A 27,164-nucleotide genomic window follows, 5' to 3' on the forward strand; every position below is an offset into this window, starting at 1 on the left:
ATACCCTAGAATTTTACAGAAATGGACTCTTTTGTGGAGGGCTCTGGCTTCTTTCATTCAATTTAATTTTTGAGATTCATCCATGTATGTAGCAATAGTTTATTCCTTTTTATTATTCTTTATGTGTCCTTTATAATGTTAATGCTGGATAGTCTTGGATTGAATGGATATGTCACAATTTATTCACTGTTAAAAGACATCTGCACTGTTTCCTGTTTGTGGCTGTTGAAAACAAAGGTGCCTGAACTTTCATGCACAGGTCTTCGTAGGGATATATGCTTTCATTTCTCTTGGTAATTATCTTTGTTTTGGAAGGCTGTTTTCCCTAACTATAGGATTGTAGGTTGGTAGTTATTTCAGTACTTCGAAGATACTGTTCCATTGTCTTCAGACTTACCTTTTCTGTTGAGAAGTCAACTCTCAATCTTACTGTTCCCTCTTTTGGAAGTTATGTGTCTTTCCCCTCCCACCCCTTTCTGGCTGCTTTTAGCAGTTTTTGATGGTGTGCCTGTATGTATATGGATATGTTGTTGATTTAAAAAAGAATCCAAAACTGGGTGCCTGGCTGGTTCAGTCAGTGGAGCCTGTGACTCTTGATCTTGGGCTGTGAGTTTGAGCGTCATGTTGGGCATAGAGATTACTTACAAGAAAGGATAAATAAAAATTAAAATCTATATAGAAAAAAACCCAAAACATACCTTTTGGCGTTCTTTGAACTTGGGATGTCGTATCTTTCCTCGGTTTTGCAAAATTCTCCACCACTGCTCCTTTAAACATTACTTTTATCAAAAAATTTATCAAAAAATTATTACTTTTTTTTTCTTTCCTCTCTTCTGGTACTCCAATTATACATACATTAGACCCATCTTGTCCTATATGTCTCTTATTGTCTTGTCTATATTTTCTGTTCTTCTGTGTCTTTATCCTTCAGTCTGGATATTTCCTCCTATAATTTATCTTCCTTTTGTACTGACTAATGATTTCTTTGGCTATATTTAATTTTCTGTTAAATCCTGTGTTGAGGTTTTTTAAATCATTTTTTTTTCAGATCTAGAATTTTCATGTGATTCTTTTTAAAAATAGAGTTGTCTGCTGAGATTACCCATCTTGCCCTCTACTTTCTTGCACATCATGACCACAGTTATTGTCAAGTCTGTGTGTGTCGATGTTTCACCCGCATCTCCTGAGGTCTCTTTCTGATGTTTGCTTCCCCCTCCGTTGTCAGTCATTTGGTTATGTCTCTTTCATACGCTTAGTTATGTTTCAGTGAATGCCCAATGTCGTGCTTTCAAAAGTATAGGAATAATTTGAGGCTCAGGACGATAACTTCCTCCAAGGAAGACTTACTTTTGCTTCTTGCTGTCATCTGGCAAAGTTAATCAGAGATTAACTCGATTAATCAAATCATAGACTGTGGTGATTTGAGGCTGATTTGCAGCCTTTGTGAGGTCTTGTCCACGTACTTGCTTTCATCAGTTCTTTACCGTCCCTGCCTGCCCCCCAGGCCTTTGAGCTGTGCTGAAATTACTTCTCAGATATTGGCACTGGTCCTTTACATTCCTGGAGTAGGCCAGGAATAGGTGATGGGGTAGAAGTGGCAGGAATGGAACTTAAGACGTGTTTCTAGAACCTGTCTCCGTGGATTGCTCCCTGCAGCCCTTTACCTCTGGCTGCAGCTACCCCCTCCCTCCCATATACCCTGGCAGAACATGGCCTTAGTCTCCCCAGGGACTTCCACTGTGTTGTTGCCGTTGCTTAGCTTCTGCCTTTCATGGTTTCCTCACTTCCATAGTTACCACAGGGTTGGTTTTTGGGAAGGGAGCCAGGCCGTCCATGCTCTTCACCGTGTTGGCAGGAATCAGAAACTCTTTCCAGTATTTGGCATTCATTCCAAGTTACCTTGTGGCCTTGTCAAATTTAGAAATGTGTATGCAGCAGTTTTTGTCCAAAAGGACACAGAGTAAAGGTTATTAGTGAATATTGGGCTACTTTTGCTTGTTCCAATTTACAGATGATGAATTATAATAAATAAGACTAAATAAGAAAGGGAACACACTTGAGACCATTAATATTAACATTCAGTGTTTAAATTATATTCCTGTTGCTTACAAAATGCCGTGTCTTTTCTGTTTTATATTCCTACTCAGCTATTTATTATAATAAAAATATTATTTATTTTTAACATTTAGCTTAGCCAGAGAAACAGAAAATTTATTGTAATGTAATATATTCCCATACTTTGTATTTCAGAACTACCTTACTTTTAATCCAACAAATAATAAAGAATTGGTGAGCAATAGTAAAACACAGGCAATATATTATCTGTGGGTAAGTAGAAATATTTTGATTTGTTTTAAATGTAGGGACAAGTGTATGTTCATTCCCTGAGTACAGATGTTTTGGTAATGTAACAATATAGTATCTACTTAGGAAGCAATAAATATGTATTAAAATGTTTTGATTTAATTATAACATTTATTTTGGTCTCATTGGAAATTAGTGTATTAAATCAGAAGCAGATAATTTAAATTTCATTTAATTTTTTTAAAGTAATGAGGCAAATATTTATTTGAATGTATTTAACAGGTTTAAAAAATACAAGGTTTTTCAAGACCTTGGCTTTTACCCCCTTGTAGAAAGGAATTAGCAAACAGATCAGCAATATATATACTGACACAAGGCGGAATCATGAGATTAAAAAAACATCAAAAGTTTAACATAAAATTACCATTTGACCCAGCAATTCCTAAATCCAAAAGAATTTAAAACAGGCATTCAAACAGCTACTTACATACAGATGTTCATAGCCTCAGTATTATTTGCAATAACCAAAAGGTAGAAGCAAACCAAATGTCCATCAGCTAAAGAGTGAATAAATAAAATGCGGTCCATCCATACAATGGACTATGATTCAGCCGTAAAAAGGAGTGAGGCACTGACGCCTGCTACAACATGGATGAACCGTGTAAACATCACGGTAAATGAAAGAAGACGGAAACAACAAACCACATGCTGTATGATTCCATTGATATGAAATGTCCAGAGTAAGAGAATCCATGAGACAAAGTGCAGAGTGGTGGTTGGCCGGGGGCTGGGGGAGGGGCACACGTAATGGCTTAATGGAGAGGGGGCTTCCTTTTGGGGTGATGAAAATGTCCTGGAACTAGACAGAGATGTTGGTTGCACAGTATTATTAATGTACTAAATGTCCCTGAATTGTACACTTTAAAATGATTAATGGTTGGGGCGCCTGGCTGGCTCAGTCAGTAGAGCATGCGGCTCTTGATCTTGGAGTTGTGAGTTCAAGCCCCACACTGAGTGTAGAGATTACTTAAAAATAAAATCTTTATAATTAATTGAATTTAAATTAAAAAATGTAAAAAAATAAAATCTTTAAAAATAATAAAATGATTAATGGTTAAATTTATGTTATGTGAATTTTACCTCAATTAAAAATGCAAAACAAAAACAAAACACTGATTCAATCACAAATTTTCAGTGGTTGTTTCCAGTACTTATTGTGGCTTTAATGCCTTATAAATGTAGCAATCGGATTTGCATTTACGACCATTTAAAGTCACAATCATTTGTGGCATTTTATTTCCGTATTTGCTTTTCTTTCAGAATGTTTTCAGATGTTCCTGGAGGCAGCAGGTTCTCAGCCTGCAGAGACTGCAAAGCTCTGACCCTGTTCTGATGCATTTGTTTTGATTTTGTGGTTATATTAGTTCTTTCTTTTGGAAACCAGGTCTTTTTGTCATAATGATTATTTTTTCTGTATTTATCAGCATGAAGCTGGAGGTATACTTGCTCACAGTGCCCCACGTTTAACAGAAAAAGTGAGTATGCCTATTGCATTTTTATGTGTCAGATTTTGTGGAGAGTAAATATGTATGTGTAAGCTTAGTCACTTTGGGCTTTTCTTTGTATGTCTTGATATTAAACCATTGGGAAATCATTTGACATTTTTATTTGGGTCCTTTACTGTATTGAATTGTCAGCTTGAAAATAATAGAACCATTGTTCAAAATAAAATATTATGGAAAGGAAAGTTGACTGCCCTGAGAAAATATCCAAAAAAGTGATGGCTTTACTAATGCATGTGTGCATCTGACAAAAACTGAAAATTACTTTGGACTGATGTAATAAATAGTTGAACATGAGTGGCTCCTTTTTAGGCTCCCCAGTTTTCAGAGTAATAAAACATGATCTTGGGGGTTTAGATGTTTCAGAGCTGGTAGAGGCAGGTGTCGCAGGAAACCGTTTATCTTGCCTGCTCGCCTGGAGCTGTCAACCTGAGGTGGAACTTGGGTCCCATCTCCTGCAGCAATTTCTGCATGTGACACCCATGTCATCTGCCCTCAGTAAGCACCTTATGGTGTTTCTTCTGCTTCCTTCCTTCACTCTCAGTATGATTTATAGAAATTTATTTTTAAGAGGGGATGCCAAAAAAAAAATGAGATGGATAAATACAAAGAGAGATTATTCTGTCTGCAAACTCTTTTTCATAAATCAAAGTTATCAAAAAATAAAGCCAATTCTCATTACTCCTGGCAGTTACGTTCCATAAAGTCTCCGCAGACCTCAGTGAGTGAACACAGAATCATTGCTCCTAGGAGAAATACAGGATTAGGTTCCTGCCAGCCTCGGGTCATAACAGTTTCATCAACAGATAGATACACAACCTTGTTTTATGTGTGTTTTTGTTAGAAGACACTGTATTTAATACATAATGTTGATTCATTAGCCTTGACGCCCAGCCAACAGCTCTGGAAGGCATGCCTGAGTGAAGGTTGTCTAACTCAGGTGTATTCTCTAGAAGGTACACCATGGCCTTCTCACACTTAGGAATGCTAGACAGCTTTTCAGTACCGTGTTTGGGGCTAGTTTAAATACTGCCATCACCAACAAAAAGCACCTCAACAACGAACAACCTGGCACTAAACAGACCCCGAAAAGGACACTCGTTTACAGTTTGAGAGCTGAAATAAGAAGGCCGAGCATGTCCTTGCTTGACCTCAGCTAGGAACGTGTGCACAGGCGTCTGCAAACGATCATGAAAGTGCTGTGAGGGTTGATTTTGGGGTTATAAATAAATTACAGCAAGTAGGTGAATTTGCAAATACAGAACCCACAAATGAGGACTGACTGCCCCTCGGCATGATGGAAATGCCTTGGATGGAAGCAGAGCAGCTCTTAGGAAGGACCTGATGCCCTCACTTGACCACTTATTGTTTTACTGACCCTCTTGTGTTCAAGACAGAGGAGGTGAGCCCTAGGGTCTTATCCGTGTAGTTAGAGAACTGGGCAGCAAACTTGCTGAATCGCATGACAAATGGAGGAGTTTCTTTGATTTATTCATTCACTGAACGTTCACTGAGGGGCTCCACTCACTGCTCTGGGTTCTTTCTATACTTTGTCTCCAAGACATTGCCTAAGAGGGGCGCCTGGGTGGCACATCGGTTAAAGCGTCTGCCTTCGGCTCAGGGCGTGATCCTGGCATTATGGGATCGAGCCCCACATCAGGCTCCTCCGCTATGAGCCTGTTTCTTCCTCTCCCACTCCCCCTGCTTGTGTTCCCTCTCTCGCTGGCTGTCTCTATCTCTGTCAAATAAATAAATAAAATCTTTAAAAAAAAAAAAAAAAAAAAGACATTGCCTAAGAAAGTTGGCCCTAGTGCCTCATTTTACGTAGCGCGAAGCTCATGAGGAGTCAGGGGCATGTCTGTGTACAGTACTTAATTTCTACTGATGGGAAAATAGTTTATGGGAAAAAAGTTTGTAATTATAAGAGTGGGATAATTTTGTGATATCTTACAACTGGAGCATGCGTTTGCTCACGACAGACATTAGTTTCTTTATCAGTCTCTGAAACCTCAGTAAGAGAAGTTGAACAGGTATAAATAAGTGGTTAACCACTTTTTCATTTGCTTTAAGCAAACAGTTTAATTAGTCCAGTACACAACCCTTCACTTGCTGCTAGCAAACCTTCAGAGGTTCAGAACTGCCTGCGCCGTGGCAGTCCCTGGGGGCGAGATTTCTTAGTGATTGATTTTTTAATTTTATCTTTTTCCTACTGTAAATCAATGTAATATTATAAATTATGCCATATTGATAAATGCTTTGTTTTGTATTTGTTACCGACATAATTTATAATCTGTTTTTTGAAATGCAGACATTCAACAAGCTCGTGGGAAAATTTAGCCAGTCCGTCTTTCATTTGAATTTAACACAAATACTGTCTGCAACGATGGAAGGGAAGCTGGTCGTCTGGGACGTACACCGCCCGCCGTCCTCTGCTTCCGCCTCTGTGGCCTCGCCTCAAATCAAACCTTGTAAATTGGTTCATTTGCAGAAAGAGGGCATCACTGTGCTCACTACAGTTGATAGGTAATTAACTTAATTATAAAGTAGCTATCAGTGATGACCAAAGTATCTTAAAACCCTTTTGGATGTATACATATATTTTGTATATGCATAGAATATTTCTGGGGAAATTCATTATTAACTGGGAATGTTTGTTGCCTCTGAGGAGAAGAACAGAGAAGTGGGATCAAGGGTGGGGGCAGATTCACCTCTTCTTATAATCTCATTTGTACTAATTGGATTGCTTTTTTTTTTTTTTAATCACGGGCATGCATTACTTTTAAAAATCTCTTTGTGTTGGTGAGACAAAAAGAAACTTATTTTTTTCTTCCACACTAATTAGACTTATTTTGCACCCTAAATTTTACATACTTTAATTTTAGAAAAATAACATGAATAGCTATATTGTTTTTTCTGATTACAAAATAACACTTACCCATTATGAAAAGATGAAACAACATCAGAACTTTATAAAGTTCACTGACTCAAGAGGCTGTGGGGGCTCAGAGACGATCATTAAAAGGCTTAGTCTCAGACAGAGAGGGGTTCACATCCCAGACGCATCCCTTCCTTGCTGAGTGACTCAGGGCAAGGGACTTAACTTTGCTGAGCCTCCATTTTTCCAGCTGCAAAATGGGCATGACAATACTCTCTCTCTCTCTCTCAGTGATTTTATGAGGGTTTTGTGAGACAAGCCATGTAAAACTCATAGCACCTTGTCTGGCACAGGGGAGCTCTAGATGAAATAGTCATTAATAGTATGTTTGAGAGACGCCTGGGTGGCTCAGTCGGTTAAGCATCTGTTTGCCTTCGGCTCGTGTCATGATCCCAGGGTCCTGGGATCGAGGTCCGCATCAGGCTCCTTGCTCAGTGGGGAGCCTGCTTCTCCCTCTGCCTACCGCTTGTGCGCTCTCTCCCTGCTCGTGTGAGCTCTCTCTCTCATGCAAATAGATAAATAAAATCTAAAAAAAAAAAAAGGTTTAAAAAAAATAGTATGTTTGAGAAGTTCCAGCAGGATGGAGGAAGCTGCCTAATGACAAGGACCATGCACGTGTGGTTGGAGTCACTGTGCCATCTGCTTTCCAGAAGCCCTGTTTTCCCTTTCGTTTCTTTTAATACAGGAAGCAGTGAGGTCCTGGCATGGCTTTACAAAGAGAAATGCAAATTACTCTCACTCAGAGGTGTGGAAAAGACAGTAGTAGAATTGCAGCTGATGATGAATCAACGTTTAAGTGGTTGGGGGTTAGGGCCCAGTGAAGACCAAGGCCTGGGTTCCCCTCTCTCCATGTTAAATAAAACTCAGCCAGGACCAGGGAGCCCATGAAAGATCATGAAAACACTTGGCCTGCTTTGCCGTTTCTGTCCAGCAGAGGGCAATGAAAGATGTTTCTAGCCAATTACTCTGCCCACCTGCGTCGCTTATTAATCAGAATCTGCATTTAATCACTTTGCCATCTATAAGAGGAAATTCACCCCCCTATCCACCCCCCATCATTACACTTTGTCAGAGGCTTTAAAGAAAAAGCCCATTTGGGATGGATCTAGGGACTGGAAATAAAAGCCATTTTGTCATGCGACACTGCCTTCGGCTGTGATGACTGGATGGGGTTTTACTAGGGCTCTGACAGCAGTGTCTTCCTGTAAAGCGGCTTGTGTGCTGTGGCCCAGCTGTGTGGTTCCGGAGGGCTGGTAGGACTCTGGTGTCGTCTGTGGTCAATCACCGCCCACTGCCACTGCCCGTGGCTGATCTGGGGTGTGCAGGGAGAGGAGAGCGAGAACGTGTGCTTTGCGTTAGGTCCCTGCACAGTCTGGCCACGGGGCCTAATAGGGTTGCCATGTGTAAGTTGGTCCCGTGCAATACTTGGGACATACTTCTACTAAAAGATTACTCATTGCTTAACTGAAATTCAAACTTACTTGGGCATCCTGCATTTTTATTTGCTAAATCTGGCAACCCCAGGCCTTGAGCGAATTTCTCAACTTCTCTGAGTCTTAGTTTCCCAGATGTAAAGCAGAACAGCAGTAAAATCAGCCTCGTAGGACAGTATTAAGTGAAGTTTTTACAACCTTGGAGTCCAGAGCCTGAGATATAATTAGCTGTACAGTAGATGGTACCTACTACTATCAGTTACCAAACAGATGTTTTGCTCCATTTCAGCTACATTGTCACAGGTGATATTAGAGGAAACATTAAGTTCTATGATCACACCCTGTCCATTGTTAACTGGTACAGCCACTTCAAACTGAGCGCCATAAGGACCCTGTCCTTTTCGAAGACCCCAGCAGCTCCACCCGCTGAAAAATCAAACTATCCCCCAGACTGCACTTTGAAAGGTGACCTTTTTATTGTAAGGTAAGTTGTTAATGAATCTAGTCATTCGAATGGCCAAAAAATGATTGATGTCCTCTCTGTTAGTCGGCGTGCAGTGGAATGTTCACCTTGTTCCTGGGACCCGAGATAGAATGGGATTTCCTCATCAGTCCTTTATGGGGCTCGTAGATCTCCACGGCTGATTATAATCACTGTTCAATCATTTTTTTTTTTTTAAATGAAGCATTATTTTCGTTGTAAGAATCTTTAGCGACTGGGAACTGGAAAGGGCTTATCCCTGAGCTCTAATCTCTGTTGTGTTTGGAGTCCTTTGCTGTAGCTTGGTGTCTTTTCTTGAAGCCGAGTTTGTCCTAGCGCTGCGGTTAAAGGCATTTGATAATTAATAGCCATAACATTTCAAGACTGAATTATCTGTGAGTCTGCTTAATTACCCTTGCAGTATTTGCAGGCACATCTGTATGTGTGCACCAAACTCCATATTTGCATACACAAATGAATATTTGCATGTGCAGATTAGCTAATTGTACAACTGACTGTCCATCTGCATACTTAATGACTCAATTTACATGTAGAAATGTGGGCTTTTTCACTTGCAAATGGAGGCTGTTGGGTATTGGTAGTATATTTTTGGAGATGTTGGGTTAATAATGTCACTAAATTACAGACGACAGAGGCGTTTCATGTGCAATTGGAAGCAGAATAGCTGGCTGCCCCATTCCCTGCAAACACTGAGACTGTTGGGTCTCCCCTTGGCAAACAGGAATCTTATCATTGGAACAGCTGATGCGACAGTGTACCACTTAACGACAGATGGGACCAAACTGGAGAAGTTATTCGTGGAGCCCAAGGATGCCATTTGTGCCATCTCCTGCCACCCGTATCAACCCCTCATCGCCATTGGGAGTTTCTGTGGGATGATCAAAGTGTGGGATTATGAAAAGAAAAAGTACCTTTTCAGCAGGGTCTTTAAGAAGGGGCTTGGCGTCCAGAGTCTAACCTACAATCCTGAAGGTATTTTCATTATAGCAGCCTGTCTTGGGCTCCAAGTCAAAAACAGACCCAAATGGCTTGCTGGCTGGGATAGCTCCAGGAAGTTTACCTTAACTGCTGTCCACCCAGCAGGCTAGATGAGACACCTTGTCCCTCTTAACCCCGCAGCACTCTGTGCCTAGTAGTGTCTGAGCACTCACCCCAGAGCCTCATGCTGCCAGGGACTGTCGTGTTCATTGCTGTTTCCTCAGCACCTAGAACATGGCCTGGCCCAGAGCTGATGTCTGTTGAAGGAATGAAGTCTTTTTCCAGTATTGTTCTCCGGCTTGTGATTTCAGGAGTCCTTCTTGGAGCTGGCTTCACTGAGGGGACAGTTTACATTCTTGACTCAATGTCCTTAGAAAACCAAATCCCAGAGCCTTTCAAATATTCCAGAACCAGTGTGACTCATATCAGCTTCTCCCATGACTCGCAGTACATGGCAACGGCTGTAAGTGTTCCCACTGGGTGCTGTCCAGTGATCAGCACCCTGGTTTACAACCAGAAGGGAGGGGGCCTGGGGAAGTGGGGGGCGCAGTGGGGGGGATGGGGAGTGACTGCTAGTGCACTCAGGGTTCTTTGGGGGTCATGAAAATGCTCTAAAATTGTGGTGAGCCAGAGCTCTGTGAATACTCTAAAAACCACCAAGTTGAACACTTGGAAGGTGTGAATTGTGTGCGGTGTGAACTGTATCTCCACAAAGCCACTGGAAAGAGAGGAGGGACTCTCACTCGAAATGAGACCAGGCCTCAGGACTTGCAGACGGGGATTCTGCCATCCTGACGGTTCATTTTGGTGTGTTGGTTTCTGGACCCATTTCTCGGCTTCCATTCTTTCATCTTTTCCTTTGATTTTTTGACAAGGTGACATTCTCATTTCTCTCAAAGCACCATCTTCCCCCCAGTGTTTTGGATTCTATTCCTTCCCTCTGTGAATAGGGCTCTTAAGCTCAGTAAAGATTTTCGGAGACCTTTATCCTGGCCCTTCCTGCCAGCTCTCCTGGTCTGCCGTGTGCTCATCTTGCCTTGATGTTGGGTGAGGGGGAAGAGCCGTGGCAGCTTCCCACATCCCTGCTGCTCCCCCACCCCTGCCTCTGTGCCTGGCCCCTCCCCTGGTCTGTGTGCTCCACACCTTTACAGGCCCCCCGCTGAGCCTCTGCACCCCTGCAGCCCCTGACTCAGGTGCCCCCTTCCCTCCAGGCTGCTCTCGCACTCTCTCCCACCTGGTTCACCCTCAGCTGCAACACTTTTTAGAACTCATACCTTTTTCGTTTTGTGTAGCTGGACGCAGAGAAGGGAGGACAAAGGCAAAAGGCAGGGTTTCAGTTTTCCACACAGAATGAGGTGGGGAACCGGAAAGAAGAGTCAGGCCACAGTGTCAAGTAGATGCTTTCTGCACCCCCCCCCTTTTCTCTGTGGGTTAGCGACTTTTAACCTTAATTTTCTCATCTGTAAAATGGGTGTGATTTTATTACTTGCTCAGATAGACTAAAATTTCTTTTTGGATAAAATATTCTCAAGGCAACAGTAGTATGAAAAACATGGTGATGATTTTAAGTTACCAAACTTCAGAAGGAGTAACTTCTGCTCTTTGGCTCCTGTTCAGGATGCGCATTTTACTGTGGCCGTTTACGTGGTGGTTGTCAAGAATGGACACCGGGTCTGGGAATATCTGGCAAGGCTTCGTTCTCATCGCAAAAGCATCCGCAGTCTCCTGTTTGGGGTTCATCTGGACAGCAATAAGCCGAGACTGCTGAGCCTCGGGAGAGATCGGCTCTTGGTGAGCTGCTCAGTGTCCGTTTACCTCGCCACCGGGACAGCGTGTGTTTCATTCTTGTTGTGTCCCTGGCATCTGGCATAGAACCTGGCCCACAGTCTGGGTGCTTGTTGGAGAAAATGAATGTACAACGAGGTAGCATAGACCTCTCTGAGTTGACATTTGGTCTCAAGGATGTGCAAAACCAATACTCTTTTCAGTAGAAACTGTATTTGGCATTTTGAATTTGGGTCTTGTCCCAGGCTCGCGATCTGTGGTCCCATCCTCTCTTGTGATGCTAGGCAGCGGCCATAGCTCCCTGTCAGCCATGCAACCGTGAGGGCCGACAGCCGATACACTGACTGCCACCTGCACCCGCACAGCTGTTCTGTTTGTCACTCTCAGTACAGAATTCAATAAATTACACGGGATAGTCACACTTTATTCTAAAACAGGGTTCATGGTAGGTGATTTGGCCCAACTGTGGGCTCATGTCAGTGTTCTGAGCACGTTTAGGGTGGGCCAGGTTAGGCTATGGGGTTTGGTAGCTTAGGTGTATTAAATGCATTTTTGATCTATGATATTTTCAACTTACAATGGATTATTGGAATGTAACCCCATCGTGAGTCAAAGAGGATCTGTATCTCTCCATCTTAACTTTGTTCCTCACTCCCTCCCTTTCTTCCATCCCCTTCTCTCCTTTTTTATGGCCATCCAGTCATCGTTCATTATGGTCTGGCCACCAAAACCTACCTATGGATGAAAATCAGCAAGCTGCTAATTTATGACTGTTAAGTGCTGAGATTTAGATATGAATTAGTTCGTACCCTCAAAGAGATCCCAAGATAATGGTAAGGGAGACAGTATAACACAACTATGAGAGTTCAGGTTTTGGAGTCCTCTGGACGTAAATTTGAATTCTCACCCTACCACTTCTTAGCTATGTGACCTTGGGCAAGCCACCGAACCTCTCTGAACATCTGTTTTCTAATCTGTAAAATGGGCACAACAGTATGTCTTGGCAGGGGAGTCAGGAATGTTAAGTGGCATCATGTTTTTAGAGCACTTAGCTCATTGTCTTTGCTTATAAGGAATGCTCCATCATAGCGGTGTATTAGGAGTGAGGGTCTAGGGGCGCCTGGGTGGCACAGCAATTAAGCGTCTGCCTTCGGCTCAGGGCGTGATCCCGGCATTATGGGATCGAGCCCCACATCAGGCTCCTCCGCTATGAGCCTGCTTCTTCCTCTCCCACTCCCCCTGCTTGTGTTCCCTCTCTCTCTGGCTGTCTCTATCTCTGTTGAATAAATAAATAAAATCTAAAAAAAAAAAAAGGAGTGAGGGTCTAGGCATGTCTTCTCCTAGGAGGACCAATACTGTCTCTCCCAGAATAGGACCATTGGCCAACTTCCTTTGGCTCAGTCCTCATGTCTGTCTCTCTGGGCTTCTCTGCAGATCGAGTATAATCTTCTTAAGAGCTACAGAGACAATCTGGAGGTCCTGGACATTCACCGCACCGACCAGGGCAACTATCCCACCTGTATGGTCTGGTACCCACCACTCACCAAGGAACTCTTCCTGCTCATTTGCAACAGTGGCTACAAAGTGAAACTTTTTAATTCTACCACCAAAATGTGCAGGTAAGCCCAAGGAGCTTCCTGCTGATGTGATGTCTCATTCAGTTTCTCCGTCCCCAACTTCTTTTAAGTCCCAGCTTACAGACCTGCGAGGAGCTTGGCTACCTTTACTGTCACTCACTATGCAAGGGAGGAAACCGAGGCATGGAAGAGTTGTATAATTCTCACCCAGGGTCACCTGGCTGGGAAGTTGCCAGAGGCAGGATGCAACCCAGAGCCTAGCACAGCAGGTAGATGAGGGACCCAGAGCTCAGTGCCCGAGACCCAGTAAAGGAACCCACAGAGTCGCTGATGCTTTATAAACTCCCCTATCTTTCCCTCATGGATAAAAAAACATGTATTTTCACTTGAATACTATCAATTGTGCGATTTTTAAAAAAGATTTTATTTTTTTAAAGCAAACTATACCCATTGTGGGGCTCAAACTCAACCCTGAGATCAAGAATCACATGTTCTCCTGACTGTGCGATTTTCCTTACTCTTGGTTCCTAAAGGAGTCTTTAAGTTTACCTGATGGCATTCATGTGTTCCCTCAGTATTTACCCAGCCCCTACCTGAGCCAGGTTCTGTCCGAGGTGCTGAAGGTAGGGATGCAAACAGCAATGTTCCTGCCACCATGAAATTTGCATCTTGGTAGGGGAGTGGAGTTCTTGGGAGAGGCTGGGCTGGAGGTCCACATTTGAGGTCAGGAGCACATGGTGCTTTAAAGCCATGAGACAAGAGAAGATTCCAGAGGGGAAAAGCATATAGAGGAACAGCTAAAGGACCAAGCCCAGAGCATCCAAAGCTCCACATCTCAGAGCAGCAGCTCCTCCATCCTGAAATAGGTCTACGTCTGTGGTTGCCCTTGTGCTGCTAGGCCCAGGGCTCCCCGGGTTTGCTCCTCATCATAGATACAGATCATGGTACATCATCCCTGCACCAGGGCTCTGCATACATCTTTAACAACCCCCCCTCCCCACCAACTAGTATCCCACTGAGGTTCACAGCAGTGACAGAAGTTGCTGCTTAACACTTGAGGCTAGTTCTGACTCTGTCCTCTACTTGGCATTACTGGGCCCAGGTGCAGCCCTGGCCGTGGGCTCCTGCCTAGTCAGCCCTAGAGGGCATCCCTTTCTGCCTGTGGTTTGGCTGCCTCGTGGGTATGTCCGGAAAGAACAGAGGCACTGAGGCTGGAGCAACAGGTGAGAATGCATTAGTGACATCACCTGGGAGAAGGAACAGCAGCTGGCCCTGAGCTTGAAGAAGACCAGCGTTCTGAAATGTTTCTCAGGAAAATAGGTCGTCAAAGTCCAGGATCACCCAAGATCATCATCATCTTCTTCTCCTTCTTCTCCTTCTCCTCTTTCTCTTCCTCTCCTTCTTCCTCCTCCTCCTCATCTTCCTCTTCTTCCTCCTCCTCCCCCCGTCTTCTTCTCCTTCTTCTTCCCCTTCTCCTTCTCCTGCTCCTTTTTCTTCCTCCTCCTTCTCCTCCATCCCCTCCTCCTCCTCCTCTTCTTCTTCTCCTCCTTCTCCTCCTTCTCTTCCTCTCCTTCTTCCTCCTCCTCCTCATCTTCCTCTTCTTCCTCCTCCTCCCCCCGTCTTCTTCTCCTTCTTCTTCCCCTTCTCCTTCTCCTTCTTTTTCTTCTTTCTCCTCCTCTTCTTCTTTTCCTCCTTCTCCTTCTCCTCCTTCTTCTCCTTCTTCTCCCTCTTCTCCTCCTCCTCCTTCTCCTTCTTCTTACATTTGTTTCCAGAGGGGTACAAGGAAAAATAACTGAGAAATGCCATGTCATATGGCAGGAACAGGAGAGAAAGCTAGCACTTTTTTTTTTTTACATATTAAAACACTGGGAAGGAGACATTTGAAAGAAATAGGTAGAAAAGGAATTTTAGGAAGATCTCAGAATCTTCGTACATCATCTTTAATGGACACAAACTTTTTGGATATGGAATATCCCATAGCTATGCAAGTCCTGAGTAAATCTGAGTTCACCGAGCAGATATATTGGGGATGGAGGGCCACAGACTCGAAGTTCCTGCTAACAGTTACTAAGCAGGGACTTCGAGGCACACAGTTTGGAGTTTGTGCCACTGACAATCAATTGGAAATTAGCATAAGGCATCTTTTTATGTTTACTTTATTTTTAAAAGAGATTTTATTTATTTATTTGAGAGAGACAGAGATAGCAACAGAGAGCATGAGCGGGGAGGAGAGGGAGAAGCAGGCTCCCTGCTGAGCAGGGAGCCTGACAAAGGGCTCGATCCCAGGACCCCGGGATCATGACCTGAGCCAAAGGCAGACACCCAACTGACTGAGCCACCCAGGTGCCCCCTTTTTATTTTTATTTATTTATTTTTTCATAAAGCATCTTTTAAAAAAATTTATCAAAGTGAAATTCGATAACATAAAACATAAAAATTAACCATTTTAGGAGTGCCTGGTTGACTCAGTCACTTAGGTGTCCGACTCTTGATTTTGGCTCAGGTCATGATCTTGGAGTTGTGGGATTGAACCCTGCATGGGGTTCTCTGCACTCAGCGGGAGTCTGCTTGAGATTCTCTCCCTCTCTCTCTGCCCCCCCCAAATAAATAAATAAATAAAATCTTCTTAAAAACCTAACCATTTTAAAGTCAGCAATTCAGTGGCATTTAATGCATTCACAATGTCATGCAACCAACACATGTATTTAGTTCCAGAACATCTCCATCACTCCAGAGTACAGCCCCTTGCATAAAGCATCTTTTAAGTTGTAGGAATAACAAAGCCTCATAACCACAGCTTAATTGGGAAGGAATTGCCTTTTCATGATAAATCTAAAACAATTTTAAAATGCACTTAAAATATTTAGAACTTGAAAGGCGGTTCACAGAAAAAGGCCAATAAACCCATGAGCAGATGTTCACTAGTGTATCAAAGATGCAAATGAAAACAAGATATCGTTTTTCACAAATCAGATCAGGAAAATAAAAGTGATTGACAGGGCACAGTGTTGGCAAACATATAAGAGGGTGGGCACTCTCACTGGATGTTGGGGGGACGTGGAAACTGGGGCATCCTTTTGGGAGAGCAGTTTGTTCCCCTCTGCTAAATTGCATCATGTCTTCTGATGTCTAGGAATGTAGCTCACAGTATGCCAAGACATAAGTAAAAGGATGTCTTGCTCGAAAATATTTTCAAAAATGGAAACAATCCAGATGTCCATTAATAGGAGATTAGTTAAATGATGACTCGTCACTACACTGAAACTTGATGCTGCTTTTAGAAAAGAAAAAAAAGGAAAAGTAAGCTCTCTGTGTAGTAACATGGAAATATCTCCAAGACATAACATATTTTCCTATAAAATTACATTTCTATGATTTATCTACTTTTCACATAAAATTATATAGGTTAGAATATATAAAAGAAATTCTCAAGTCCTAGACACCAAACTGTTACCCGCGATTACCTGGGGGTTAAAGGGATGTGGGGGTCTAGGTAGATTATCTTACGTGTGTCTAAATGTGTGAAATTGTTCACAATGAGTAGGTCATAATTTTTCAATCAGAAGCAAAAGATATTAACTTTATTGTCAGATATGTTTAACAACACTAGGTGACAGTTTCATGGCTCCTCCTATGTGCCCGAAAGTGTTCTGAGTGCTTTATGTATATATTCCTGTTCACCACGGTCTCAGGGGAAGGCATGTTGTTGTTCCTATTTACTGGTGAGGAACCTGACGCACGGGAAGCTGAATAGTTGGACTTTTTTTTCCTTTTTCTTATTTATAATTTAAATTAAGATATAATTTACATATCATAAAATTTACCCCTTTTCAGTGATTTTTACTCTATTCACAAAGTTGTGCCACCGTCACCGCTATCTAATTCAAGAGCATTCCCATCACCCCAAAAACAAGCCACGTACCTATTAGCAGTCATTCCCCGTTCCCTCCCTTCCTTCCCCCACTCCTGCCCCACCCCTGGCAACCACCAAGCTATGTTCTCTGTGGATTTGTCTATTCTGGACATTTCATATAAGTGGAATCATATAATATATGACTTTTTGTGTCTGGCTTCTTTCACTCAGCAAGATGTGTTCAGAGTTCGTCCGTGGTGTAGTGTGTGTCAGTGTTTCATTCCTTTTTTATGGCTGGATCATATTCCGTTGTATAGACATACCCTATGAATCCATTCACCTGTTGTCGGACATTTGGGTGGTCTCTCTTCGGGGCTACATTTCTGTGTACGTTTCTGTGTAGACACCTGCTTCATTTCTCTTGGGCAGAGACCTAGAGTGGAAAGGCCAGGTCGTAGGGTAACTCTGCTTAACCATTTGAGGAACCTCCAGACTGTTTTCCAAAGCGGTGCCACCAGCTCCCGTTCCCACCAGGAGTATGTGGCGGTTCCACGTTCTCCTACTCTTTAAGGGTCTGAGCCGGGATTCAAACCAGAGTCTGCCCCTAGCCATGCTCTCCCTGCCTCTGTCCACTCAGTGATACTTGGGGAAGGCCCTTGGACATCCCTGCTCAGGGTAACCTGCAGCTCACTGGTTCCTGATCCCTCAGGTGGCCATTTAGCATTTCTGACACCTCACCTAAGTCTCCATGTGTATGAACCTGACCGTGGATCACTCGCCTGACTCCCCCCCGCCCCCGTGGCACCCTCACAGTTGGCCCCAGCCCCCTTGCTCAGCTCACCGCCCTCCACCTCCCGCTCCTGTCCACTTACGTTTTCTTCAGTTTTCCAACAACAGTCCACTTCCCACACCCTTGCGCCACCTGTGTTTGCCCCTATTGTCTGTCACCTCCATATTCCCTATCTTCCCAACTCACCACTGCAGACCCAGCTCACATGTCTCCCTCCTCAGAGCAGTCTCCGAGCCCTGAACTCGCTTGTTCCCGTGCCTCTCCCCTCACACCGCTTCCATGCTGTCATCCCCTTCAGGCTGTGAGCTCGGTGGCAGTGACCAAATCTCTCTCGCATCTGTGTCCTGAGCACCTCACACAGTGCCTGGCACAGAAGGTCCTGTTTAATGGCTTTGTGCTTCATTTAGTCAGGGGACACACCTGGAGTGTGTGCTGTCCCCACCAGACACGGGCTGGGTACAGGGGACATGGAGAAAACACAGGCAAACAATGAGAGGCTTATCATATAAAAAGATTGCCATAGCTACTGACCTTACACAGGAGCAGAGCCAGCTTTTGTGGGATGTGCAGTGTGTTCAATTTTGTGGGCCCTGTTAAAAAGAAAAAGGATACATAATTAAGAATAAAACACAGCAGGACTCCTCCGAGGCCTCAGAAGGTGCCTGGGTGAGCCCGGGGTCCTGGAGCTCCTGTTTTGCTAGCTTCAGGAAAGTACTGCTCTGGGCTTAGGGTCATGTCCCAGAACCTCACCTTGGATCAGATTCTTTTTTTTTTCTTTTTTAAAGATTTTATTTATTTATTTATTTATTTGACAGAGAGAGAGACAGCCAGCGAGAGAGGGAACACAGGTAGGGGGAGTGGAAGAGGAAGAAGCAGGCTCCCAGCGAAGGAGCCTGATGTGGGGCTCGATCCCAGGACCCTGGGATCACGCCCTGAGCCAAAGGCAGATGCTTAACGACTGAGCCACCCAGGCGCCCCTGGGATAAGATTCTTAACAGTCTGAGTTAAAGAAGTCTGACCATTGCTGGGGCACGAGTCACCACCATCTGATTCATAGGCAGTGTGTTGGAGTCTGTGTGTGGCACTGGAAGACCTGTCTGTCGGTGTCTGGAGCCACAGATGGCACCTCGTTCTGATCTCTTGGCCTGCCACTGGGGAAGGGGTGTCTCCCTATATTCCGCCAACGCATGTCACTTCCTTACCGCATTTTTCTCGTCCCTTGTTCCTGTACACATTCTTGAGGCATAATGTTCCCTTCACTCAGCTGTCAAGGAGGAAAGTCAGAGCCTCCACCAAAAGCATTCTTCACAATCAGACTTTCCCTGGAGCATTTGCTGTTTGGAGCTGTTGCCCCTTATTTATGGCAGCTGTTAGCAGTGGTTGAGAGAGAGGCTCTTCGTTGAGTGACAGGACAGGAAATTGGGAATGCAAAATGTGTACAGTATCATGAAAGGTAGCTAGTCATGAAACCTACGTTCAGATTTGTAGAATTAAAAAAAAAAATGTTTCTTTTTTTTTTTTTTTTTTCTCATGCAGAAAGACACTTCTTGGGCCGGTTTTTGGTTCTCCCATTGAGCAGATACAGATCCTCCCAGTGAAAAGCACCTTGGAACTGCAGAAACGTTACATGGTGTTTATTAACAGAGACAAGGTATCAGCCTTTGCTGTCTGCCTCTGGGGGACGACTCTGTGTGGTGTGGGTAGCAGTCAGCCCCAAGTAGCATCAGACCCAGGATGCTGGGTGTCAGAGCCAAGCCCAGCGACTTCATCCCAGTCCACAGTGATACTGAAAATTGCCATAAATGAATGAAAATTGGGTCTTAGGAAGCATTTCTGAGCAGAGTTACTGCACTTTCTGTACTTCATGAAGATACGTGGTCACCAAAGGATTTTTTCTTTCTGATTTATTTACATGGAAAAATCTTACAAAGACATGCAGACTAGTTACATTTAGTTCTGCATTTAATAAAGAATCTATCGACAAGCACAACATCATAGGATTCCAGAATTATTCTGGAAAACCTTGGACGTCTGACTAGGAAGACGGGTGAAACCTTCCTTCCTGTGTTTCTCTCCTAAGCGGCCACCCCGCAGAGGTCAGTGTGCGTGCGAACCCCCAGCCCCAGGAAATGGGGCTCTCACACACTGAGATGATTCCAGCCGCACAGGTCCTTCCAGTAAACAGCCCTGGAGGTGACATGCAAGTGTGCCTGGGGCCCAGTTATCCGAATCTGAATTTCCAACGACATATTCCTCTCTAGGTTGGCCTTCAGATCTTACCAGTTGATGGCAATCCACACAAGACATCCGCTATTATATGCCACCCCAGCGGGGTGGCGGGAATGGCCCTTTCCTATGACGGCTGCTATGCCTTCACGGCTGGAGGACAGGATCGATCGGTGGTGCAGTGGGAAATCAACTTAAGGTACGTGATGAGGCGAGAAGCTCAGCCCCACAAGGAAGGTGTCAACTGTAGACCCTCATTTTTTAACCAGCCTCAGCAGATGGGTGTTAAGCCCCTACTGCAGGCCCGGCCTTCGGGTTGTTCCCCATGATATCTGTCTATACCCGTGTGCAGACAAAAGCATACTGCTCCGCTTCAGGGACCGATGGGATTTGCAGCGAAGGCCGTGTGATTCCACCTTGTTCACGCGCGGCCCCTAAAATACTTCCCACTCTGTCATCTGCAAATTCACACCAGCTAGAAAGATCTTGCCCAGATCTCCGAAGCCTGTGTTAACAACAATAGTGAGAGTATTCTTTGGAACATGTGTTTCCATTCTGCTCCTCTCACCCCCCTGCCCTGAGCTGAGACTGTCTGCCTTAGGTGAGGCTGGAGAGGTCCAGGGCTGAGCATTGCAGAGCACTCGGACTCTGAGGTCACAGAGTTTGGGTGTGCAGCCTCCTTTCTGCTGGCCCTGAGGCCTAGGGCTATTTCTTAACATCTCTGATCTTTAGATTCCTTGTCTGTGAAATGGGGGGAAAGGAGGATAATAGGGACTTTTATAGGATCCTCGTAAGGATTGAATAGCACAGAGCTAGGGGCTAAATACAGTAACTATTTCCTCTCTTCCATTCTTCGTTATGAAGGCCTTACTAAAGAGCCTTACTAAAAAGTGGGGCAAGTACTACAGCAATCCTCTCATCTACCCAAACTCAGTGAGCTGCCACAGGGCAGAGCCAGTTCCCATCCCTGAGCACCTCCCAGCCCCTGCCTCGTAGACAGCCTCCTGCCTCGTAGACAGCCTCCTGCCTCGTACACAGCCTCCTGCCTCGTACACAGCCCCCTGCCTCGTAGACAGCCCCCTGCCTCATACACAGCCTCCTGCCTCGTAGACAGCCCCCTGCCTCGTACACAGCCTCCTGCCTCGTACACAGCCCCCTGCCTCGTAGACAGCCTCCTGCCTCGTAGACAGCCTCCTGCCTCGTAGACAGCCTCCTGCCTCGTACACAGCCTCTGCCTCGTACACAGCCTCCTGCCTCGTACACAGCCTCCTGCCTCGTACACAGCCTCCTGCCTCGTACACAGCCTCCTGCCTCGTAGACAGCCTCTGCCTCGTACACAGCCTCCTGCCTCGTACACAGCCTCCTGCCTCGTACACAGCCTCCTGCCTCGTACACAGCCTCCTGCCTCGTACACAGCCCCCTGCCTCGTACACAGCCCCCTGCCTCGTAGACAGCCTCCTGCCTCGTAGACAGCCTCCTGCCTCGTAGACAGCCTCCTGCCTCGTAGACAGCCTCTGCCTCGTACACAGCCCCCTGCCTCGTACACAGCCCCCTGCCTCGTACACAGCCCCCTGCCTCGTACACAGCCTCCTGCCTCGTAGACAGCCTCCTGCCTCGTACACAGCCTCCTGCCTCGTACACAGCCTCCTGCCTCGTAGACAGCCCCTGCCTCGTACACAGCCTCCTGCCTCGTACACAGCCTCCTGCCTCGTACACAGCCTCCTGCCTCGTACACAGCCCCTGCCTCGTACACAGCCCCCTGCCTCGTACACAGCCCCTGCCTCGTAGACAGCCCCCTGCCTGGCAGCGCCACACTCGAGCTGGGTACGGACAGCTCGGAGGCACCTTCCTTCCTTCGATTCATGTGCCAAGTGCACATCTCTCTTACGGCAGACTCGAAGCTTCTTCTCTTAACCTGAAGAGGAGCAGAAATAGGCAGGTAAATTTGCTTTGGGTCCACACTGGTTTCAGACTGCAGTTGCAACTCTGACCTTCACCTCTGCTTTCAGCTAAGAGGGCAGATCTTGGGAATTTGGGGATTCAGAAGCTGGAGGTGAGCTCTCACATTGAAAAGCACTTCCCGGTTGTGTGCCCAGAATGAGCTGCTTGATTCCTGGACAGCTAGACTGTCACCTGGAGCGGTGGGAGCAAGCGACACCCTGGGGACCGAATAAAACCTCTTCCTTTTCATTTTTGTCCTCTTCTCCATAATCATGGTAGAGATTAAAGGAAAAAAAAAAAAGGCACCCGCTTTCCCATGGCTTTCCTGGGCCTGGCCAGAGTCCAGGCTTCTGAGAATTTCAATTTAATCTGTTGTGGGGACAAAGGATCATTATAAACTAATTAGCACTTCATTGCTGCTTCTGGTGTCTTAATATGTTCAGTGCTTCACTAATGGGAAGAAATGTAACAACCCTAAACAAGTAAACAAACAAAATTCCCCGCTGGTCTACCGGCGGTGAGTCGTAGGGTGAAATTAAGATGCTGAGTCCTCTCACGGTCCACGATTTTCTTCGGTGTGCTCCTGGGCCCAGATACTATCCCTGCGGCACGTGGACCTTCTCCGGGTGTACCCCTTCCTCCCTGGCATTTTCTCCTAGGGTTCAGTCCACACATACTCAGGCTTTGCCCCATCTATGCTGGCATGCCCCTCTTCTCCTCCCCTTGCCCCCCATTACTTTTTGATGCTCAACTTCACACCCACTCTAGTCCTGCTGCTGTGCTCAGACGAGAGCAGAAAGACCCAGATTCAAATAACACCTTTCCTGCCTACTTGCTGTATGACCTCAGGCTAGTCCCTTAACTTCTGAGTCTCAGTTTCTCCATCTGTTAAATGGGAATATCATCACCGTTTTGAGAGTAAAGTTTACCGCTATGGCTGTTCCTCCCCCTGCCTCCACCGCTGGGGAGCATTTGTGAACACTTACTGTGTGCTTACTATTTGCTGAGCACTTACTGTATGTTACCGTATTTGCTGCTTCTCCTGATTGAGCTCATTTCCCAGAAGTACTGTCTGTATGTTTCGGCACACAGTAGGTTTTCAATAAATGCACTTCTCCTTTGTGCCCTAATAACCCTCTTTTTTTGTTGCAAGCATTAGAAACCCAGCTTAAACACACAGGGGAATTCACAAGATGGTCATGGGCATCTCAGGTCCCCACTGCAGGAAGAGAAGGGATGGCGTGCACTCAGCATTCGCTCTCTGCCCGGCTGTGCTGTTGGCTTCATTCTCGGCACAATTGGATTTCGTCGCCCAGTGCGACCATGGCCACTGACAGTCCTCAGATCCCACAAGCTGGAGCTCTCACTGCAGAGCCAGTGGGTCTCTTTCCCTGGCTGTGGTTGGACCACTCCAGTCCTGTCCCTCTGGCTCTCTCGGGTCCATTGGCAGTGGCCAGGAAGCAGGAGACATAGGACAATCCTGACTGCCAGAGAGCTGTTCCCAGGGCATCCAGAACTCTTGTGAGCCATTCCCAGGCTCTCCTGGTAGTGACGGGCTCCTCTGTGTCACTTCTGGCCTTCAGCTGGCCCTGTTCCAGAGCCACGTGGCTAAAAGTGGCCTCCCACTGAGGCTGTTGGGACTGGGCCTGGGCAAGGCCTGGAGGCCACAGAGGGAGCCCTCTCAGCTAGACACCTGCCTTGATGGCTGATATCAGAGCTGAGAGAGAGCCGGGTGAAGCCTGGTCCCTGCCGCAGAGAGGCCTCAAACCCACCTGGAGAACACACCAGCCCCCCCCAGCTCCCAGCTCAGGCTGCTTATGCAGGGCCCCAACAAGAGGGCCAAGGCGGGTCTTGTGGCTGATTCTCTGAAGAGAGTCATGGGTGTGTATTGATACCCAGTTCAACAGAGAAGAATAACCCTAACTACCTTGTACTGAACTTCTCTGGCCCAGGCCCTGTGCTGTCCGCTTTCCATGCATTGTCTGATTTCACCTCACAGCCATCCTGGGAGGCAGGGACTCCCCATGTGTCTGGAAAAGTACTAGCTCCCAGGTGTTAAAGGACCCTCCCACGCACTGGGGCTGGGATTCACATCCAGGTCTTTCTGATTCAACAGCCCACCTTAACAAACACTCATCACAGGAGAACAACAGAGGGCTTCGTGTCTAGCCCCTTATGTGGCTTCACTCCATTTCCACAACAACCCTGTGAGGCAGACCTGTAATCATTCCCATTCTACAGATGAGGAAACTGAGCCCAGGGAAGTTGTTACTCACCTGTGATCCTATCGCTTACAAGTGGCAGGGCCAAGACTCACACACATGTCCCTTTGACTCCAGATTCTGGGTACTTAACCACTTCCCCACTGTGGTCTACACTGAAGTGTGTTTTAATAACCCACAAAGAGGCTAATGGCCTGATTAGCAGAAATCCAGTTAGTGGATTATTACGAGGATTTTGTATTATGGGTATATTGTATGGGGCAAAGTCAGTCTCATACAAAAAGTAGGTTTTCTTACCATTTACAGTGCCTATTTTTAGAAAGCCTGACCCCGTGTTAGAGAGCAGAGGGTTATTTTTATCTGACTGGCATGGGTCCCTGGTGGCCTCTGGAGTTTTTATGGAAGCAATTAGTGTTGGCAGGGTACCTGCACTTATCCCGGTTCTTGGCTCTGGTCGTATGCAGATTTCACATTACTAGTGAAGCTGTGCTGCTGGGGAGCACTGTGGTTCCAGCACACGGGAGCCCTCCCCCCCCTCCCCCGCCAGGAGAGCCGTGTTCCCCAAAGACTGCAGACAAATTGCCAAGCGCCTGCCCTGTCATCAGCGAGAGAATATCACTATCATTAAGGCGGGTGCCCTGTACCACCAGATTCCACATGGAGATGGAATTTTTCGTTTTCAGCTTCATTTTGGAGGGAATTTTCTGAACAGGTTTATAGAGCCCCTGATTGTATGGGCGCTGTAATACCCTGCAGAGGTCTGCAGGGCCAGGCGATGCCGGCCGACCTGCGCTCACGCGTGAGCGCCTTCTAACAGTGATGTTTCTGTTATTGTCCTAGTGCTCTGGAGGCAGCTGTTTCTCTTGGGGGTGAAGACTTGACCCCGTTCTATGGTCTGGTGGCTGGTGGCAGGGAAGGAAAATTCTACAGGGTAATTGTCCTCAGAGTAAACACTTGCTGGTAACATCTAGTTAAGTTTGTAAAACAAATGTGCCTGGGCTGAACCTTCTCGCTTTTTTCCAAAGCTCTTTTCCCCACTGAGCTCAAAATGTACTTTCTAGAAAATGTCCTTGGCGTCCTAATGGATGCTTTAGACTGAAGCCAGAATGTGTGTTGTGTTTCCATTTTATTTCCACGTAGGAGCTGGAAGACTATTTTTACTATTCTCAGCTCCGTAGTCAAGGTATTGATACAATGGAGACCAGAAAGGTGGCGGAACACATTTGCCTGTCAGAGCTTCCTTTTGTCATGAGAGCAATTGGCTTTTACCCATCAGAAGAAAAGGTAGGTAGAAGGAAAACAAGAACGACAGTGGGATCTGTTATTTATGAAAACAACCTCTGGGAGCAATAATTATAGGTCAAAGTAAAAATTTTAACATTATTCTTACATAAATGGATCGGAAAGAAGGTTCTGAGCATATGAGACACGCTCCTTAGAAACACTTACCATGAAGCTTTCCTGAAGGTCTTATTCCTTACTGGAGTCTACCACTGGTAAGAGCTTGGGTCTTGGAATTAGACTGGCTCTCGCTGAGCTCAAGCCGATGATGCCTGTGAAGCATGGGACGCAGGGCCGGTCGCATAGGGAAAGCTCAGTGAATGGGCGGTATCGGGGTGATTTTCAGTGTGCAGCTACTGTTGACCAGCTGGTGTGAATGGGGCGCCATTGGGAGGTGGGTGGTCATCCTGGGCTGTGGGGCTCAGAAGAAGCCATCAGTCCTCATGACCCTCACGAAACAGGCCCAGCTGTGAGGGGCTTCCAGGGACCAGAAGCACTGCAGGGAAAAGGGTCTTCCTAGAGACCCTGGATCACAATGCAATTGACTGGGTTTTCCTTCAGACTGGAAATGTCAACACATTTTCATTGTGGAAAGTTTGGAAGAGGTACACAAGTGGAATGAAGAACATAATTACTTATAATCCCACTACACAGATGTAACAGTTATATAAAATTTTAAAAAACTAATTGGTACCTTGTTGAATATATATTTTTATCCTATATTTCCACTTGATGTTATAACCATTTTGCATTTATTAATAATTCTCTGAAACATGATTTTTTTAAAAGATTATTTATTTGAAAGAGAGAAAGCAGAGCAAGAGAGAGAGCATGAATGGGGGTAGGGGCACAGGGAGAAACAGGCTCGTCACTGAGTAGGGAGCCCAACACGGAGCTCAATCCCAGGACCCTGGGATCATGACTGGTGCCAAAGGCAGACGCTTAACCAACTGAGCCACTTAGGTGCCCCGTGATTTTCAAAGGACATATCTTAATTTTATAACTTTTTCTGATTTAGCAAATAGAACTATAAGGAAGAAATAGAAATTACTCAGAGATAATCACTGTTAACATTTTGATGGAGTTCCTTCTATTGTTTTATATATGGATATAGATACATCTATATTTTTTAACAAAAATGGCATTATATGGCATATATGTGTATATGTCCATGTATACCAACCGTTTTTACAGAGTATATATGCATGCATTGATATAAGGATTTGTGGGTATATATAGGTATATATGTGTATATATGTATATATTTATATCAATATCTTCAGTAACTATTGTTTTGTGAGCATGGTGGTAAAAATTCCCTTACAATATACTTTTTTTCCCCAGCTTTATTGAGATATAATTGACATATAACCTTATATAGTTTAAGGTATACAGTGTAGTGATTTCATATATGTATTGCTGCAAAACAGTTACCACAATAAGGTTCGTTACCATATCCCTCACCTCACATGGTTACAATTTTTTTGAATGTGAGAACTTTTATTTATTTGTTTATTTTTCAAAATTTTATCTAAATTCTAGTTAGTTAACATACAGTATAATATCGGTTTCAGGAGTAGAATTCAGTGATTCATCACTTACATACAACACCCAGTGCTCATCACAACATGTGCCCTCCTTATTGCCCATCCCCCATCTGCCCATCCCCCATCTACCCATCCTCCACCCACCTCCCTCCATCAACCCTCAGTTTGTCCTCTACCATGGAGAGTCTCTTATGATTTGTTTCCCTCTCTCTCTCTCTTTTCCTTCCC

General features: G+C 45.1%; 1 protein-coding gene across 1 annotated transcript in view; it reads left to right on the forward strand.

The window, feature by feature from the left end:
* The window catches only part of CFAP251 (cilia and flagella associated protein 251), a 67,015-nt gene that overhangs the window by 20,773 nt on the left and 19,078 nt on the right, over positions 1-27,164 (forward strand). Inside the window, exons 9-20 of the mRNA XM_026514827.4 lie at positions 2,251-2,328; positions 3,789-3,839; positions 6,175-6,389; positions 8,524-8,718; positions 9,458-9,708; positions 10,026-10,177; positions 11,332-11,505; positions 12,934-13,118; positions 19,256-19,370; positions 19,981-20,144; positions 24,949-25,039; positions 25,249-25,392. Coding sequence (XP_026370612.3) covers positions 2,251-2,328; positions 3,789-3,839; positions 6,175-6,389; positions 8,524-8,718; positions 9,458-9,708; positions 10,026-10,177; positions 11,332-11,505; positions 12,934-13,118; positions 19,256-19,370; positions 19,981-20,144; positions 24,949-25,039; positions 25,249-25,392 — 1,815 coding nt within the window. The remainder of the gene's footprint in view (positions 1-2,250; positions 2,329-3,788; positions 3,840-6,174; positions 6,390-8,523; positions 8,719-9,457; positions 9,709-10,025; positions 10,178-11,331; positions 11,506-12,933; positions 13,119-19,255; positions 19,371-19,980; positions 20,145-24,948; positions 25,040-25,248; positions 25,393-27,164) is intronic.

This window comes from Ursus arctos, unplaced genomic scaffold (genome assembly GCF_023065955.2).
Source record: "Ursus arctos isolate Adak ecotype North America unplaced genomic scaffold, UrsArc2.0 scaffold_34, whole genome shotgun sequence".
In the NCBI taxonomy this organism is placed as follows: domain Eukaryota; kingdom Metazoa; phylum Chordata; class Mammalia; order Carnivora; family Ursidae; genus Ursus; species Ursus arctos.